The 20,994-nt window shown below is 35.3% G+C and overlaps 1 protein-coding gene and 1 long non-coding RNA gene across 2 annotated transcripts; both read left to right on the top strand.

Moving 5' to 3' along the window:
* Positions 1 to 5,692: 5,692 nt before the first annotated feature.
* Positions 5,693 to 8,047, top strand: LOC127803144 (protein DOWNSTREAM OF FLC-like). Its single transcript, XM_052339185.1, has 2 exons — positions 5,693 to 6,094; positions 7,604 to 8,047. Exons 1-2 carry the CDS (start codon positions 5,917 to 5,919, stop codon positions 7,927 to 7,929), a joined length of 504 nt encoding a protein of 167 aa, XP_052195145.1. The 5' UTR covers positions 5,693 to 5,916; the 3' UTR covers positions 7,930 to 8,047.
* Positions 8,048 to 9,685: 1,638 nt separating this feature from the next.
* LOC127804238 (uncharacterized) lies at positions 9,686 to 13,705 on the top strand. Its single transcript, XR_008023673.1, has 2 exons — positions 9,686 to 10,192; positions 13,437 to 13,705. It is a non-coding gene; the product is annotated as an uncharacterized LOC127804238 (long non-coding RNA).
* Positions 13,706 to 20,994: the final 7,289 nt, after the last annotated feature.

Here is a 20,994-nt window from a genome sequence, read left to right as displayed (position 1 = left end):
ATTATAATTTCTAAGGTTAGAACTTTATGCAATCAATTATATGAAGCATATGTTATTGCTCCTAGTAGTGAAGAATCATTTCCATCCATGGCTCCGCATTCCTCTTCCTCCCAACCAATGAAATGGGGTCATAAATTTTTAGATCAAAGGAGGAAAAAACCTAGATCGAGCTCACATTCGGAGCTCGAAACTTATCTAACCACAGTTTTTGAGTTTGGTGATGATACAGGTTTAAATTTTGAAATTTTGGAGTGGTGGAAAAGGCACAAGGAGACATTTCCAACTCTTGCAATTATTGCAAGTCAACTTCTTGCAGTTCCAGCTTCAACTGTAGCCGTTGAACAAACATTCAGTAGTGGAGGCAACATTTTGGACGAAAGAAGATCAAGATTGGCTCCAGAATCATTGGAAGCTCAAGTTTGCCTCGATGATTGGGAAAGAGCTAACATGCAACGTCAAGAAGAACTTATCCATTCATCATCATCTGACGAATGGGTTAATGATGGTTCAACAACGGCGACTTCCGACTCCAATGAAGATGCGTAGGATCCAAGTCCATATTTTATTTTTTTTCACATTTGTAAAAATTAATTACTTGTATTACATTTTTGTTGTAATTATTTTTTAATGAAATTAAGTCTAATTCTATTTTTTATTTTTTATTTTTCACATTTGTAAAAATTAATTACTTATATTACATACTTGTTTAGTTGTTTTAATTATTTTTAATGAAATTATTACTTATATTTCTTCAATTTTTAGTAGTGTTTTTTTATTAAAAATATGGTTGAGAATATTTATATTTACAATTACATTTAACAATTAAAAATCGAAACCAAACCGAACCGAACAACGGAACAAGGACCAAAATTGAATACAACAATATTTAAAAAAAATTAAAAAAATTCGGTTTGAACCGGAACCGGAACCGTTGACCGAACCGGCTCAAACCGTTGACCGAACCGGTCCAAACCGTTGACCGAACCGGCACGAACTGGAACCGGAACCGAACCGTCCCAAACCGCCCTTGGGCGGTTCGGTTCAGGTTCAAAGATTTCTTGAACCGGAACCGGCGGTTCATGAACCGGAACCGGCGGTTCATGAACCGTGGCCATGTCTAATATATATATTACACTTATATTAATAGAGAAATTAAACTATTTCATTCTAAATTTATTAGGACAATTGCCTAATTGCAATTACATTCTTAAATACTGAATTACATTGCATTTAGATACTGAAAATCCAAAATTAATAACTCGAATATTAGTTAAAAAAACAATTTCGCCCCAATATCCTTACCGAGCTGTTGCTTCATCCCGAAACCACTGAAGGGTTGCTTATTACGTAAAATCGAAGCCTCCCTAGGGTTCCGTTGATTTTTCGGGAGTCTCCTACAACGATTTGGTTTTTCAGCCTAAATGGCAGCTGTATTTTAGCTGTACCGAAAACTGTTCCCGATCTAATTTATTTCGATACCATAAATCCTATCTCGATACGCTCGTCGAGACCATATGATTTTCCTTAGATAACTTCACTCCGAGGCATTCCCTGCAATCGATCCAGTACTTATAACCAATTTTTTGACATTCCAAACTTATTAAAATTACGTGGCAGCCTTATCTAAACATGGGTATTACGTACACAAATAAAGATGAATGTATTTAAAGAAGTATTTTAAGAAACCTTTAAACATCAGGACAGGATCAGTTTGGGTTTCATGAGTTTTAAGTATATGCATTGAGAAATAAACGAGAATACATTCTAAAGAATAAAAGGAATGTTTTATGAAAATCAAATGTAAAATTGTTTCATTTACAGAGTATTTATGTAAAGATGAAGAATTCGATCTGCTACTGTTCTAAATTTTAAACTTCAATTCACATGAAAGATGTATGTATGCAAGTAGAAAAGAAGTTATTTATGCTATTAATAAAGATTGAAACTAATATGTTTTTAAGATGATTTCTATCAAGAAAACATTTGAATGATAGAAAAAGAAAATGGTTTGAACTGTATTTATGTATAAAAAAAAAAATTGCATGGAAAATGAAGAATAATGCTGTTAAAATATAAATATGAGAAGCAAACAATATGAACACAGTAATTTTAGAGTGGTTTAGCCAACAAATCTAATTCACCATCTTAGTTCCTCACTAAGAATTTTGAAAACACAAGAGATTTTAATATTTAGGGTTCAACTATAACCTCTACTTTTAACTGGGTAAGTAGGAATCTTAGCTTTTATAGGAACAACTGCAACGTTTACATGAGGTTTCCTCACAACTACGCTTAACCACAACCACTATCTTATAAAGGATCAAGTGTAACCTTTACAAGAGTTTCACAAAGAATTTGTGAAATGATTTCTCAAGAAAAAATTATAAGATAATACAATGATTTCATCATTCTCTTGAACAAAAGATAGTTATAAGAATATGAATAAATAAAACACTTAACTCTCTTAATCTAATATATGGTTTAAAAATATCCACATGAAAACATTACCAAATAATAGCTTGAAGTGAAAGAAGTATAAATATAAAAAACACTCACTCAAGCATTGCACTTTGGCCCAAAAATTGCACTTTGGCCCAAAAATAATTTGGCTTGTTGTGTTTTTAGATTTGACTTTATGTTACTCGAACTTCAGTTTAAGCTCACTTAACTACTCTATTGGCCAGCATTGATCTCGTGTAGCACGTGGGATGTTATAGAACCTTGAGACTTAAAACTTGCTTTGATATCTGCACATGCTCACAACTTCTTTGATTTGATTGATAACAGTCAAATTTATTAGAAATATATATATGCATACTAAGAAGATAAAACATTTTTCATACTATGCATAACCATATTTATCATTCTTATATAAGAGAATATAGTTAGACTTCATAAAATAAAAAGATAAAGTTCCAACAATCAAAACTATCTTTTTTTCTTTTTTGAGTAACTACTATATTTTTCAAAATCAAACACTAGTTAATCGACAAGTGTGACCAAGTCATTACTCAATTGATTCAGAAGTCACAGACTTTGCATTGCTTACTCCACTATTGGATTAAGTTTACTCTACTAACAAAAGCATTTACCCAAGGACAAACATTTGATACTAGATTAACTTTAAGACCAAAGACTTAGTTAGAGACTAATCTTTCTTCACTCAACTAACACATATAGATACTCAATTATAAAAATATATTAGTCAATTGATGAGAAATCCATACTCAATTAAAGAGATACTCAAAATTTTGATACCAAAAGATACTCGATTAAAAAAAGCTCCTTACTCGACTAGATTTGAAATAACATAAAGTCTACATACAATACTCAAGTAGGAGAACATTGATAGTTAATTAAAAATAGTTTTTGCTAAAACACATAATCGATTAATTTGAAAAGCATACTAAGCATTGCTCGATTTAAAATATACTTAGATTTCATAACTATAGAAATACTCAATTTTCTCAAAAACTTACTCGAGTAGTGAAGAATTAATACTCAATTATATAAAATATACTGTACTCGATTTTAATTTATGAAACATAACTTTTGTAAGAACATGGCATCAGTGTCCTTGGGAACCATATAATTTTTCATAAATAGCATTACCATACCCCTTAATATACACACGAAGGATAATATCAATGAATTTTCATTAATAAAAAAGCAAGGGAAAAATGCAATCAATATCCTTTAGGTTTAGGATAAATGCAGACAATACCCCTAATATTTGAAAAAATGTAATAAATACCCCTAAAGTTTAATATTACATTACAGTTTCCCCCTACCACATTAGTTAACTCCAGTTAATTATTCTAAAATGACCAAATTACCCTTATACATAAAAACTTCCCTATCTCATCTTTTTCTCTCTCCGTCTCTATTTTATCTTCTTCTCTAGTTTCCCACCAAGTGGTCATTCAACCACAATAAGCCAACAAAAATCACCTTGTTTAAACCACTATCCTCCATCTGTTGCCTCTTGGTAACTCTCTATCTCTCATGTTTCCTCTTTGTTCAATGATGCCATCATTCTCCATCATCACTACTCACCTCCTCAAGTTATTCCATTATTTGATAACAGGGTCAACAGAGTAGACGCAGTCGCCTAGCGTCCCCCAATCATAGAAGACCCCCAAAAATTAAATTCGGGTTTTGAATATATATACTTTAAATATATAATAAATATGTTAAAATATATAATTTTTACCAACTCTATTTGAGCTTAGTTAGTAGAGTTGTGGGTTATAAATCAAAAGTTTCTTAGGTTACTTCACTAGCACATTTGAATTTTTTTACATTTTAATGTTTTTAAAATATAAATACCAATTCTACAAATTTTGTAAGAAAAATTAATGCCCTTAGTGAATTTTTCTGCATTTTAATATTTTTTAAACAATAAATATCATTTCTCTATTGAAATTTTGTAAGAAAAATTAATACTTTACTCATTAGACCTTTGAAAGTTTTCAATTAAATTTTTAAAACTTGAAAGTCAATCATATAAATTGTTAATTAATATTAGATTCGATCTAAAAGTTTTGAAAGTCTAAAGCTCCAATAAATTTTTAGTTTATGAACTTGCTTAGGGCCTCCAAAATCTCAAGATCAGCACTGTCTAATAATAAGCCATGGTTGTTGCCTCAAGCCAGTGGCGGAGCCACATGTTGGCTAGTTGGGGCCTTGGCCCCAGTTGATTTTTAGATCATGGGTATGATTTGTTAAGAAAATTGAAGGTTGATTCAAACCTTTCAATTCTTTCCGAATTGAACTCTGGCCCAATCGATTTTGTATCTAGGGATTTTTCAATTCTTGTATGTTTTGGATATAGATATAGGGTTTTGTATCACCAAATCCTTCATCCTTGAATTGTAACAACTATCGTTGTCTTTTCTCTTTTCTCTCATTCTCTTTCTCCTTGTGTGTATACATCTATATTTATATATATATGTATATTAATCTCTCCATATTTCTCTACATGGGGTTAGGGTTCTATTTGTTATAGTTAAGTGCAAATTAAACCATAAGTTCAATTTGTAGAGATGCAGCGTGCCGAAGCCTTTTTTGGTGAGTGAGGTAAGTTTTCCACTCATTTTCTTCTTCATCTTCTTCTTCTTATCACTCACTCCCCCTCCCTTTCCCCATTCACCCTCTATTTCCGACAATGTTATGAAAGGATTCCAATAATCACTTGTTGGGTAGATTCAAAGATTCAACCCCAACAAATGGTTGCTTGGATACTCAACAATCAATGGCACCAGTGGTGGTTGGCAACTAACGTCCAACACTAGCCACCATTGGTGTTTTTTTTTTTTTTTTTTATCTTTTTGTTTTCCCTAAAATTTGAGAAGAGAGGGGGGGGGGGGGGGGGAGTTAGGGTATAATGGTCAATTTTACTAGTTTCTAACGGTAGGAGTGATATTTTCTATTTTCAAAACTATAATAGTTGTGTTAAAGGTATATTGGGGTGTGTAATTAGGGTGTGTAACATGCATAAGAATGATTGTTGGGTCTAGAATGGAGAGGAAAAAGGCCAACAAAAAAAGAAAAGGCAAGGGCAGAAATTACAACTCATTGCCAATGAATGAATGGGCCCACCACATTGATTCGAATGCACGCCACAGAGAAACCTTTTTCTTTTCTCTTTACTTGGCGGGCGCATAGCAGATCTTTCGCTTGCGAATAGAAATTGATCCACTTTTACTGTAGATACGCGTTGAATCTATGCAAGCTGCTTCACCATCATGATCAATTATCATGATGATGTTCCTCTGGTTCCGGGTGGGTGGGGGATGATTTTATTCCATTTCTTTTGGCCGCGTGAGTGAACCCCACTCCAACACGACTTTCTCTTCCCCCACTTCGAGAAGAAGAAGAGGCAGAAGCAGAGGGAAAATAGCTAAGCGAAGAAGAATGGGTAGAATGCTGGAAGCAGCAGTGGTATTGGTATTGTTGGGGCTGTGTCTGTGCGCGCTGCCGTGGCTTGGGATGGCGCACGACATGGGAAACCCATTTGTGGTGCGCGGACGGGTTTACTGCGACAGCTGCCGGGCAGGATTCGAGACCGCCGAAGCCTCCCCTGGCATCGCCGGTACTCTTTCTTTCCCTCTTCTGTTTTCCTCTATATGTTTACTCGTTCGATCGTAGCCTTATTTGTGTGTGTGTTTTTACGAAATTCTGGAATTACTTACGATGCATCTGACAGACATTGTGGTCTTCAACCGGCCATTTGCTGAAACTGGCTCATGGTCATGGATCTCATCTTTTTCCCTCTTTATATATGTTTGGATGGAAGGAACGAAAACGACAGACATATGACAGGGCTTTGTGCATTTTACATGATTTTTGATCCCTTAGCCAGAAAATATTTTCTGGCTTATTTCACCTCTTTCCCGTGCATAAGTTTCAGACACATCAGAATGGTTTTTATGTGATGCTGCCCTGCTTTAGGCTCTGTTTATCAAAGCATTTATAACAAGACTGCAGATTAGACTTTGACTTGAGGCTTAAGAAGGAACTTATTTCATTGTACAAATTGTTATCTTCCTTTCCAGTTGCATTTCTACGTCCATGTATAAGCTCCCGTTTGTGCATTGATTTATAGTGAAAATCATAGTTACCGAGTTCCTCCCTTATCCCAAGAATCGCAATCCAAATCACACATTCTGAATTTTGATTCTTTCACGTTCCGATCCCCCGATTTAGATCGCCAATAATGGAGATCCCAACCAGTGTATGAGTTCAGGTAAAACAATTAAAAATTAGGAAGAAACTTGAGGTTAAAATAATTTTGGAAGACGATAAAGAGAAAACAAATCTTGCCAACCACAATTTCTGGTATATTCTATTGCATTTTGAATTATATTCAAACCTAAGTTCGTGTGCTCAAAATATTTGATTCCATGGTTATACAAGAACATAGAAAAATATTCAAACCAAAACAAAACAAACCAACTTCTACCATACAAAATTATTAATCTAACTATGTTGGACTCGAATACAACTATATAATATATCACAACCCAAAATAACGAACTAATTTAGCTTACTCTCTCCATACTAAAAATTAGTATACTAACGTACTCTGTATCACGACCCGGAACATACCACATTCCTAGTAACTATGGTAAAAATATAATCAGAAACTATATTGGATCACCGCAAAAATAATCAACTTCCAAAAATAGTCCACGTGGGTTAATGCATGGCATCATTCAACTGTGGAGAGGTTTGGTTATAAATTTATACTAATGGTCTCGCCTTGTTCTTCCTCATCTTGTAGATGCTCTTTGTTCAGATACGACCATTTCTAGGTTGAACATGTGAGTGAGCGTTGTGGTTAACAGTTCAAATTCCAAGTCAATTCTCTTCTAGAATCTTTATGCCAGGCTTTAATCTTTGATTCACAAACTTGCAATCTTCTCCTTTTGATTTCTTCTGTTTTGGGGTCAATTATGATCCATCTGAGAAGGATGGCAGAACAAAAAACAAGCCATTTAACAATCAAATTGACAGAAAAAATTTGATTTCCCAGTAATGTTAGTAGCTTTATTTTCGTGTTGAAAATTCTGAACGGGAGCTATAAGGTGATCTTTGGCAGGTGCTAGGGTAAGAATTGAGTGCAAGGAAAGGGACACTTTGCAGCTTACATACAGCATAGAGGGGGTGACGGACTCAACCGGGACTTACCATATCATGGTCACCGGTGACCGGGAGAACGATTTCTGCAACGCGAAGCTTATCAGCAGCCCGCTGTCCTACTGCGCTGAACCCGACCCAGGACACGACCATGCTCGCGTTATCCTGACCCGCTCCAATGGCATCGCCTCCGACACTCGCTTCGCAAATGCCATGGGATTCCTCAGGGGTAAGCCCATGTCTGGCTGCTCCCAGCTGCTCAAGAAATATGATGAGACTGAGGAGTAGAGAGCATAAGTGATCAATTTTCTTTGCCAAAATGTAAGTTTGGATTTGCATTATTAATGCTGGTGCATCTTGTCCCTTCCCTATAGATATATAAATATTTATGTTTGGGGTTCTTGGATGATGGTACTCTTGTTTTTGATATCCATTGACCTGTTTTGCGATGGTTGTTTTTGTACACACCCTTATTAACTTAGAATTATAAACCCATTTGAATTTGTGAATTAGACATAAGCTCACTCAAGTGTTTGGTTATTACTGTTCAGAAAGTATAAAATCAATTAATCTTCAATTAATCTATTTCTAGCTTTCTGAATAAACCATCACAGTATAGCTCTGTAAGATGCTGCATCGACAATGTGGACAAAAGCCAATCAAATATATCCACAATAAATTCAAATTTTTTGGTCAAATTAAATTTAACAGATTGTATTTATCTTACACTTCTGTAGATTACATTTTTTTACTGGGGGAATAAGAAGATTTAATTCAAAGGATAAAGATTTCTGTACGAAATCTTGATACCCAAAATGTTGTTGGAATGGTATTTTTGTAAATTCTCCTAATTATGATGGGTTATTTGCTTCTTTGCCGATCTATAGGAGTACAATCTTTATAAAACTTGCCCAAAAATTCTGTTCATATATCATTGCCCTCTAGGTTATGTATTAAGTTTGAAGAAATTACACGTATTCCCTATAAGCTACCAACATATGCCACCAATCCCCTCCCATGCCCAAAATTCAACAAAGGCCTCCCTCATTTCATATGGAAAATATTTTTTTTTCCCAATTGTCATTATCTTTTGCATTGGATGCTAGATTTTTTTAAACTAGCATATGGTGTTAGCCGAACCTAGCTTGAAGAAGACCTATTAGTTGAACCAACAAGTTTAGGCCAAACGAGCAATTTATGAGTCTCCCTTAGGCCTAGACTCACCATTTTATTGGTTCAAGTATGCCAACACTAGCAAATTCAGCCAAGTGTTGGAAGTAAGCCTTTCGGTTCAACTAACAAGTATTTTTATTTTTACTAATCGAAACCATCCATTTCGATGTAATGAAGAGATGACTGAAGCATGATGAGAAGAAAAATCTTGCAACACACTAGGAAGTATGATGGAAATGGACCTTTGAGCATCACATGTGATCACCTAACAAACTCATATCTTTAAATAAACTCAGAAAGGCAAAAACTAGGTAAAAATGGCCTGGTATGAAAGCACTTTTTACTCCAACCACAACCCCAAATAGCCAAGCCAGAAATAATATGAGAAGTATGAACCATAGTCCATAGAAGTCTATTTAAGGATGGTTTCAAAGTCCCAAAAATGGAATGAAAATGACTATTAAAAGTTAGTGCACTTCGACCAAGAGGCCATGGCTACAAAAGTTGGCACATGGTTGAAAAATCTCCATACTATAATGAAAGAAGTAGGGTGGAGGATAATGTGCATACCTTTTGAATCAAAATGCCCTCAGGAAGCACTCGTTGTTACTTTTGAAGCCACTAGGCGTGATGTCTAGCTTTTGAAATTAAAGTGCACAATCAGAAACCATTCACACATTAATAGAGATGAAAATTGCAAAACAGATAATCTCACAAAAAAGGCACTAGATAAGAATGTGAACTTAACTAATAGTGTGGCTTGATTAGTTATATAATTAAATAATTTTCTACCAACTCTATAATATCTGATGTAATTTGTTTGCATTTATATTTGGATGAAAATCTTTACCTTTTTTTTGTAGAGAGATTTTTGTCCCTACCCTTACTCTTCCAAGAGGCCCTTGAAACCCGAGCTTCGTTTCACCTTATCGACAATATGCCAAATCTATTTCTTTTTTTCCATTTTTCTTCCCTTCTTAGTTTCCCCCACTCTACTACTCTGTTCCTTTTCTTGTTTCCCCTCTTTATTGTCACTCTTATCTTTAATACTTTAGGATCTCCTTAGCTATCACCCAGCATGTCATTTCGGCGACTATCTACTTAATTTCTCTAATCCCTTTTTTCTTTCGATTACCCCTCCCCTCCCAACCCCTCTCTCCCTGTCCCCTCATCATTTCCAGTTAATTGTTCTAAACCATCTCTTTCAACCAATTGAAAAGTTTTGAAGTGTTACAGTTCTTATTTGATCTATCAAGATGTATTCATTGCCATTCCTGTCATGGGACCCTGGCAAAAACTAGTAACGCAAGAAGCCACAAGCAGTTGGCAACCGCATTCAAGGCCTTTTCCAATCTATTGGTGATGTAAATGGAGTGAGGTTAGTGTTCTTATTTTGGCTTGTACTCCCATATATTGGTGGTGGTTGAGTTTTTACTTTTTGTGTTGGGGTTTTATCTATTTTATTTGCAATGTTCTTGTTGGGATCTATCTTTGTATATTGGGGTCATGCATGCATCTTAGCTGTTCTGTAAGCAGTTTCTTTTGCCTTCTAGCTACTTGCTTACTAAGGAAATTTGTCTTGGGATCTATCAAGATGTATTCTTATTTGAAGAATGGTATGTATATTTTTGATTTTTCACACTTTTATCATTTGTTTCTTTTTCAATATGGGGTAAATTCTACTCGGAACACTTGAGGTTTGGCTAAAAACACAACCCCATGTGTTTTTGAAAATAATAAGGGTCTTTTTGACTCCATTAAATTGCTTCACTTTTCACCCCAACGTTATTTTGCCATTGTAAAACTTACTAAAATGAGCAAAATATTCTAAACTCTTATTCTTCTTCTGTTCAACCTTAATTAGTATAGGAAAGTCATGGTTGAAACCATGGCTATTGGACTGTACTAGCCCAAACTGTAATGACCCTAAATTGGGTCTAGGTATTTTTTTTAATATTTAATTTTAGCTCAAGGGCATTCTAAATGTGGGTCGAAGTATTTTAACAATTTATGATGTATTGTTTTGATGGTATAAGATGATTATGGATTAATATGAAATTTTCTTGATTCATGTAATCATGAATTTAAGGGTATGGGCCTATTTTTAAAATTTGGGAAATAAATGTTTTGGACTCCATTTGAATAGTTAAATGAGTTCATGGGTTTACCAAGTAGGTTAAATAAATTGTTGGGTTTGGGCTTGGGCTTGGGCCCAATGGTAGAGGGGATTTAAATTGTGTTATGTAAATATATATATATATATAAAAGAAAAAAAAGAAGAAAAGAAGAAAATAAATTAAATTAGCAATTGTCAATAAAATCCCTAACAATTTTTGCCTATTATATGATAAAAATGTCATTTTGGTAAAATTTCCTCAATATTGGCATGCAATCTGTACACAGAAATTTGCAGCCTTCTCTGTGTACAAATCTTCTAATTTTAATGCATATCATCTCTCTCTTTTCTTCACTTTTCCATTTCTTTCCTCATCCCCTTAGCATCATCTTATACTTCACCTCTTCCTTGTGTTTCTGTTCAATTCATTGTGCGCTGCTCTTCATTACATTGGTGGAGTTCTCTCGCTAACATCTTCTTCAGGCAGGTTTCTCTCTAATCTCTCTGTTGATGCCTTGTTGCAAGTTCTTCCTACCTTCTCAGTTATATTATGTAAATTCTGTGTATTTGATCTCTTCTTGGGTTATTGTCTGCCTAGATGAATGTAAAATTCTATATCTCTACTAACTTCTCCTCCTTCCTCCTCTTGCTATATAGCATCACTTACTGTTTACTTTCTACGAATGACTACCTTTGTTTCAGTCGATACAGCAGCCTTGTTCATCTCTGTATCAAAAAAATTGTCTACATATATATATACACCCATATACATATATGTATATTCATACCAGATGAGTAGCCTCTTACTTGGATATATAGCCTATAGATATATGCTTCATGCGGATCACCATTTGTATACGTACATGCACACCTCCACTAAAATGCCCCCTGTTTCAATCAACCACTTGACCCATTTATATATATATATACACATGTATACACTTTGTTACACTTGCCATTCCAATGCCCTGCTTCTATTCGGCCACAGACATATTCATATATACATATATACATAAGCAAATCTGAATGCTCCCTTGTTCTAGCCTACCCACACCCACATATATATACTTATATAGTTATACGCATCAGAGCAGCCAGTTGAATGGGAGCTCTCCCTCTGCCTCTACCCATACATATATATAATCTTATATGTTGAAAGTGTAGCTGAAAGTACAACTGTGTATCAGGTGTTTACTGGAAGCCTTCCCTCTCTCTGTCCAAACCACTTGTCTATATATATATATATATATGTATATATGCGCGCCAGTAGAGAGAGAAAGTGAGGGCATTAAAATCCAAGGAAATAAAAAATATATATATGTATACCCATTCACGCACCAGCTCCACAAACCCACTTATAATTATATATATATATATATACACATCCAAGCTAATGCCTTGCTCCAAGAAACCCATTTATATTTATATATATGTATATATATATGTGTGTGTGTACACGGCCACGCTGCTCTACTCCAAGCAACCCAATTACATTTATATATATGTATATATAAGCACATGTCACTGGATGCAAACTTATTTACATTCATTTATATATATATATATATTATATATATTCACATTCAAGCCAAAGCCACGGATGCTCTGTTCCAAGCAACCCACTTATATATAGATATATTTATACACGTAAGTCTTTAAACATCCATGCCTTTCTGAGTACACGCCATCCTTACCCACTTAATTATATTATATATATATATTATCCCTTTTGTTATTGTTATTCCATAAATAACGTAAATCATATATCAAATATATATATATATATATAACTTGGGCTCATTTAAATAAATTGTAAAGAATTTATGAGCTTCTTGGAAATTGATTAAATAAATTCTTGGATAAATCATTGTGTCTCATGTGCATAATTGATGTGAGTGGAAAACTATCAAGTAGTGTGAGATAGACAGAAAAATATATATAAGTATAACAATAGTTGTGAGTTGAAATTTCATGATATTTACATGGGAATGAATGCATGTCACGTTTGTACATACTTAGTATGTTCATGTTATGATGTTTCGTATTACTTAGCTTTACGCACCTATTATTTTGCGCGGAGGGAAATGGTACCTTAGAGCACCTGGCGCAGAACGAGGTGGCCATAGCCCAGCAGGTTGGCTCCATATTTATTTGTGAGGTTTTATGAAACTTATACACTTTCGCATGCATTGATTTATGGCTTGAGAGCTAGGAAAATTGATATTGGTAATGAAATGATGTACTCTTGCATGTATTGAATGATGGCTTGCGAGCCTGTGGGAATTGATAATGATATTGGAATTTTATATACAATTGCATAGTGATACATGGTGACATGATATATTAAGTTGAATTGATAAATTCACGAATTATGAATCTTGTATATAATTGTAGAGTTCTTGATTACTCTTTTTGGTGTCATCGTATTCTTGGATCTTATATATTGTTCCTTGTTCCTCGAACTTGCTGAGCTTTGTGGCTCACTTGATCTTCTTTGCCATTCTAGGTAAAGGAAAGACGGTTATTGGGAGCGAGTCCAATAGGACTGCAGCCAAAGGATAGTGGTGTACGGAGACACGTCCTAACTTTAAAGATCCTAGTTAGTGATTTGGTGAGGTTTGTAACAATGAGAATTTGTTATGTTATGGGCATTTGAGCCTCTTATTATTTTGTATGGTATTTGAGCCTAGAGTTATGAGATGTTGAGAATGTAATTAAATCTTATTTAAACTTTCGCTGCTATAAATGAAATGAGTTGAGTTCAGTTTTGTTCTATATCATCTCTGTAATGACCTTCTTTCGAGTATTCGGAAGTGGGCCTTACACAATCTCTGCCCTCGGCCCAATCCTAGCCCAACCTTGACCTTATCTTGGTCTTACGCCAGCCTACAATAGCATCATTGCAGCCGCATATATATTAGGTATTCATGCTCTCACTCAAGATCTTATCCTCATTAATGACAAATTTCATTCTCATTAATGGTGGATCCTATCACCATTAATGGCGGATCTTATCCCCATTAATGAGGGTCTCGTCGGCCATGCCACCATCAGGGAGCCTCGTAGGCACCAGATATCCAATCTCGTCACCCTACAAACGCACAACGCATGCCTGTAAGAGGATCTTTCCTCATTCTATATAAACTAGTTATCTTCATAGTCAAGGTATGTTCTCTTCTAGCTTACCAACACTCTGCTAATTTACTCTCTTACTTACTTGAGCGTCAGAATGCTTGTAGGTACCAGTCACCCCCCAGAGTCCATTCCTTGTCATTACGAGCTCACGTCCGACCACCCTATTTTTGGGCCGAAATGAACAACTACCTTTTTTCTTTTCTCTCTCTCTTTCCATCTCGGTGTTTACCTCATTGGAAAGCCATGGTTGAGCCCAACTATGACACCCCATCCCAGCCCAATACATTATTGAAGGCACAGACATTTCTACTTAGATAACACCCAACTATAACGTACAAGCTTAGGATGGTTAGGTTATTACCAAATAAGCTCATTATCTCACCCACCGGAGACTAGAGAATTGTGGAAACGTAAAGCTCTTCATGGTGAGTATTCTCTTCACAGACAAATTAAGTAAATTTGAGTTTTTTACATTGTACACTTATGGGGATTTGCAAAGATGATATCCTATTGAAAATAACATGTATCAACTGTTTGACATTTCAGTAAAATCCAATTTACTATGAAAAGCATAATTAAACATAAAGTAACTAAGCCTCTGGCTCAATGTAAACAAACATCAACATAAACTAAACCATCCATCAGAAATCTAGCCTTAGGTTAGGAAATTACAACCCCTAATATTTACAAACCAAGGTGTTTGTCAAATAAAAATTATATAAACAAACTTTGCCTAAATTGATAACACAGGTGTCTTAACCTCGTGGAGTCCTTTGGTTATTATCTCTTTACCACTGATGGAACCTATATATGTCAACTGTAAGATAGTGTAGAGAAAGCATGAGCAATAGTCACTCAAATAAGGTTTAGCTACAAGTACATAAATGTCAAATATGTGCAAATGTGTAATATAAGGTGTAAACACTTACTCGGGTTTCTAGCCGACTCATGCACACAGTACTCTTCACCAGGAACCTCTATTATAGGTTAACCAACCTAAACTTAGTTTAGGCATTTATAAAATCACAACTTTTTCATCCTTTCTGATGTATAATGGTGTGTCAATAAACCACAAAAACCTAATTGTCCATATATAGACCCAATCATGCGATCACAATGTAACCAAAATGCAGATAATGTATATAAGTGAAAATGCAAAGTACATCACATGCACCACCTTGCTTAGGCCCAACCCTAGCTTCTCTTTGCCTTTTTCTTCTAGTCATTTTTTGTGTATGGTTCCATGCGAATTTGACATTCTTGTTAACAAAATACGAATTCTCATATTAGCGAGTATCACGTGATTGGTTAAGGTTTTCTTTATCTTTTTAATATCACATGAATCCATAATCCCTATTTTTGATTATTTACACCCTGACCTTTGAAACTTTTGAAAATTATGTTTTTACCCTAATTCTTTTTAGAAGTTCCATTAAGCCCAAACATTTACCCAAAATAACACTAGGTTCCCAAAATATGAAATATCACATATTTACCTTTGAACTTTTGTAAATTGCATATTGGCCCTAACTTTCCAAGAATTACATAATGACTTCATAATTTCCCATAAGTACTCTCGTTTAAGCCCAAAACTTTATATATTGGGTATACTTGGACCAATACTAAAATATTATACCAAGACCCCAAACTTTAGATCCAATATTTTTCAAAAATTATGCCAGGACCCCAAACTTTACAATACCTACCCAAACAGTTCACATGCAATCATATATACACATCAATTGGTAACTTGAAAAATAAGGAATTGAACTCACCCAAGCTTCTTCAACCTCTCGCATATGCTAATCGAACATCTTGAGGGTTTAAATTCTAGTTCTTATATTCCTTTTTCAATCTTTAACACATGCAAAAGTGTAATAGCTAGTCTTAAAGAGTTAGAAGAAATAAATAAAAAGTTTGATTATAAAAAAAAATAAAGAAAAAACAAACTTACCTAAGTTGGTTTCGTCATTGCTTATTGCTATCACCTAGCCACTATTCATCATTAGTGGCTCTTTCTTCTTCTTTTCCATTCCTTTCTCCACTAAACACTCATATCGATCATCGACAACATCATTTTTCTTTCTATTTTTTTTTCTTTTTTTTGTCTTTCTTTCTCTTGACCAATTGCTCCAAAAGAGCAAAGAAAAATCTAAGTTTTCATATATAAATATATAATACTTTCTTGAAATTAAACTTAAGCCTCCTTAAGTTTGTTAATTCCTTTATTTTCCCCTTTTTTTTTTTTTCAAAAAATGCCCTCATAAATTCCCAACATTCATTAATTTCTTTTGGGTTTATTGATTTTCCATCTTAACTTTAAACTTTTGATTGTTAACTTTCTTAACCTGTCAACATTTTTTAAAGTAGCCTTAGGTTTCATTTCAACGTCCACCCATTATCATTTTAAGAATTGCCTTAGTTGAGTACATTGATGAGTTGGTTTTCTTGTTTCACCCTAACTCAGTTTAGGATTGATCCTTGAACAAACACAAACCCTAGTCCAAGTTCAATTACCTTTCCTAAAGTCCCTTATAACATTTTAGTTCTTTAAAACCAATAATTTAGTCATCTAGGCACCATCGTATTTTTGGGATCAAATTGTGTTACTAAACTTGTCTCGAGTTTATTAGCATTGTGCCATTCTTGAATGTGACTTTTGAAGGTTCAGAGTCATCCTTACAGCTAATTTGGTACTTTCCTATCTTACCTAGCCATTGACCCCTCAAATCATCTCTTTTTACTCTTGATAGTCCATATTATTCCCAAATTCACTTTTTAAACGTGTCTTAATAAATAATTTAGTAATAGCGTGTAATACAAGGCATTACTGTAATACCCAGTATTTAATATCAAATGTATTTCTGGAAGTTATTGGGTCAAAATAGAATTTATCAAAGTTTCAGGTCAATGTGTAATATTCAAAACTTGCACGAAAAGGCAAGCTACCAAACCAAGATGAAACTTGGAGGGAAAAAAATGTTTAAAGAGTCATGGAATGTCAAAAACCAAGGGATTTACAGAGGTTTTGGGTCAAAATTACGCAATTGGGGGCATTTGGGCCAAAGTCGGCCAGAATCTAGAAATTGACGGAATGTGGTCAAAACGAGGGTTTTTCTAGACTTTCAAGGGTGTATTGATATATTCTAAACTTGTGGGGTTTAATAGAATAGGTGAAAAGTCTAGGGTTTGAGTGAAAGGGGCAAAATCATGAAATATCAAAGTTTGGGGGTGGAAATGCAATTATCGAAAGTTGGGTGTGAAACCTGCAAATTATCGGCCAACTTTGCGGAAACCGTTGTCGGAACTCGCAAAGGGCATCAGAATGATCTCCAGGCCATGATGGTTCGAATGAACCTAGCCATTGGCCGAGATCTATGGTATATCGGTGGGAATTCATTTTTAAAGAAAAATAGAATCTAGCCAAAAATTTTGAAGCAATTTCATCGCGATTTGGTTTGATTTTGAGGCTTCTAATGATCATATTTGAGGCTTATGAGGTAGGAAAGCTTCCTATTGGTCGAAGAATCGGTGGAAATCAGGTATAAATAGGGTTCGAATGGACAACGGTTTCAAAACAAATCGAAGTATATTGGTCGTGTTTTAGCAACAATCGAGCCTTGGGATTAAAGGGCTTTTGTTCTTTGAGTGCTAGGGAGTTTTTCTGGAGAATTTGAGAGGTTTTGGTGTAGGTTTTAAGGGGTTTCAGTGGCTTGGCTGGAAAATCGGGTTTTGCCGGAGCTGACCCTGTAAATGGCCGTTTGAGGCCTTTCCGATGGTTTTTTCCGACGATAGAGGGTACCCCTAGGATCGTCTCCTCAAGAGCTTCAAGACCATATAGCTTGTTAAACCGTTGGAAGCTGTTTCAAATCGTCGTCGCTGAAAAAGGAGACTGGAGAAGACGAAGCGCATGACCAGCATGCGCGGCTTCAGTCGCAGCCCACTCGCTTGGCACGTGAGGGCGCGTGAGACACGGTATTTTTATGAAATTAATTTTAATATTTTTATAAAATAATTTTAGGGATCTTTATGTAAAAATATTTGGAGAAACAAGGTGTTTGGTATTTATTATGGATTTTCGAAGGAAAAAAGGTTTGAAAAAAATAAAAAAAAAAAAAGAAAGATTGAGGAAATTATGCAAAAAATAGAAATATTAATTTTTATAGTCATAATGGTAATCAAGAGACGACTGACTGTTAAAAGGAAGGATTACACGATTTTCAATGTGTGACACACTTTTCGAGGCAAAAATTAACTTTTTCTGAACTAAGGTGAGAGGTTCGAATCCAGTCCTACTGTTGTTTTGAAAGTGTCTTGATGTATGTGTAGTGAGTTCAAGTGAGTGGTTATGCCCTCCAGAACTTGAGATACATTGTATAGGTATTTTATTTATGTACTTGTGACATCATATGCATATCATTCATTTGGAATAATACATCAATTGTTTTATTTATGAAAAAGTAGGTGTGTAACGCCCCACTTTCCCAGGCGAGTTATATCTTGGGACAATTCCGAGACAATAAATTTTTTTTCTTTCAAGCACTAAACCTAAATCACATCATTCCTCAAATCCGTCCCAGAATTCCCATACATTAATCTCGAAAGAGAATTACTTACACATCAAATGCGGAAGTAATGATCGAAACCTGATATCTTAACATTAATCATAAATAAATTCTTACATCTTCAACATTCCTCAAAACGTTCAAAATCTAAAGTAGCAGAACTTAAATACAGAGGCTACGTTACATACATTTCATTTCTCATGCACTCTGCTAAGTGCCATTTCATGCCTCATTTATCCTCGTATCTTCTACAATCTCCACCTAGAACGTTTGAATATTCTAGGGGCAAAGCCCAAATTAGATGATGAATCATCTAAGTAAGGGTACAGAAAACATATTTCGTGCATGAATGCAATGTCTTTCATCATAGGTGTCAATCGCACCCTTCATGCTACCTACCATTTTTGCGGCACTCTCTTCCGAAGTCGAGGTGTATGGGTGCACCATTGGTAAAGCAGCGGTGCCAGTTTGTACTCCCTACGGCCTCAAATGTGAGTGATCAATGATATCAACGCGTATTTTTGCATTTCATAATCATGTCATGTATGTAGTCTACGTGATGGATTCATATTAAGGCATGTCAATATGATGAAAACATTTTCAAGGAACATAAACCACTTACTAACCAAGCATTTTCCATAAAACTAACTTTAATTGGAGAGTATCACTTACTTTCTCAAGATTATCGGGCTACTTCGATATTCGTGCCTTGCCTCGATTTGCGTGCCAACCTCAAAATTTGACAAGTCACTTCAACTTATTCCTCAAAGCATCATAATCACCATAATTATTTAAATAAACATTAAAACCTATTTTTCCATAATTTCTGAAATTTTCTATAATTTTCTCTATATTTCTTCCTATTTTTCTCAATAATTCCAAATTAAATATTTATAAAAATATTTTCTCAAATATTTCACTATGAAAATTCATAAAATAATATTCTGGAATTTTTAAAATTTTCTAAAAAATTTTACTTACCTTGACTTAGCATCTCTGACTTCCTCGATATGCGTGTCGTATCCTCGAAATGCGTGTCCGAACTATTTTCTTACCCAAATTCTCCGGGATATTACCGAAATATAATTTTCTATTTTCTGGGATTTTTTTGAGAATTTTTTGACATTTTTCTCTATTTTTTTCTAAATTTCCTTTTTTTTTTCTTTCTTCTTCCACTATTCATCTTCTTCTTCCTTCCGTTCTTCTCTGCGTGCAACCTCTTCTTCTTTCTTTCTTTTTCTTTTTTTTTCTTCTTTTCTTTTCTTTCTTCCTTTCTTCTTTTCTTCTTCCCCTTCATTCCTCCTCCTTCTTCTTCTTCATTTTTCTTTCCTCCCCCTGTTTCTACATGCGCGAACCAGCACTTGCGCGTTGCCATGGCTGAAACCAGCCATCCCGGCCACCTCCGATCGCCCTTGCTGCCTCTGATCGCCTCCGCGCCGCCTGCCATCGCGGCCGCCTCTGCCGCTCCCGCTACCCGCGGCCATGGCCGCGCCTGGCTGCTGCAACAGCAGCTTCGCGGCTGCCATGGTCGCACCTTACTGCTCCATCTCTCCCTGCTCTCGATCTTCTTCTCTCTTCCCTCAACCCAAGCTCGAACTCTCTCTCTCGGCCGAATCTCTCATGGCTCACTGCCACTTCTTACTTCATTTGCTTCCCTCAATCTCTCCGTTCTTAGTCTATTTATAGGCTCACCCCACAACCTTCATGCCTGCCTCGGCCATTCTCTATTGCGTGCAAAATCTTCCTTGCGTGTAAAATCTTCCAAATCATGCAGAGACATGATTTTAATCTTGCAAGCGGCGTGGCTGATTGCAACAGGGTCCATGTAAAGGTTGCAGGGCATGGACTTAAAGTTATCTAAGGCATGGGTTGCGTTTTACAGAGGCATGGCCTCTACCATGCGTGTACACATATATTATATATATATATATTGCATATAAATTACATTATAAAAAATGAATATATATTTAAATGCCCAATTTTAACCCTACATTTATTAAAATAATTCTCTAATTATGATAATATCCTCAAACACTGAATTATTTGGCATTAAAATACCAAAAACACAAAATTAATAATTCAAGATTACTTGATATTGGCAATTCCATCCCGGTGTCCTCACCGGGCTGTCATTTCATCCCGAAACCACTGAAGGATTATTCATTACGCAAAACCGGAGCCCCCCTAGGGTTCCGTTGATTTTTCGAGAGTCTCCTACCACGATTCGGTTTTACAGCCTAAATGACAGCTGTATTTTAGCTGTACCGAAAACTATTCCCAATCCGATTTCTTTTGATACCATAAATCCTAACTCGGAACGCATATCGAGACTATATTATTTTCTTTAGACAATTTCACTCCAAG

This window comes from Diospyros lotus, chromosome 6 (assembly GCF_014633365.1).
Source record: "Diospyros lotus cultivar Yz01 chromosome 6, ASM1463336v1, whole genome shotgun sequence".
In the NCBI taxonomy this organism is placed as follows: Eukaryota; Viridiplantae; Streptophyta; class Magnoliopsida; order Ericales; family Ebenaceae; genus Diospyros; species Diospyros lotus.
This window is presented reverse-complemented; position numbering and strand designations above follow the sequence as displayed.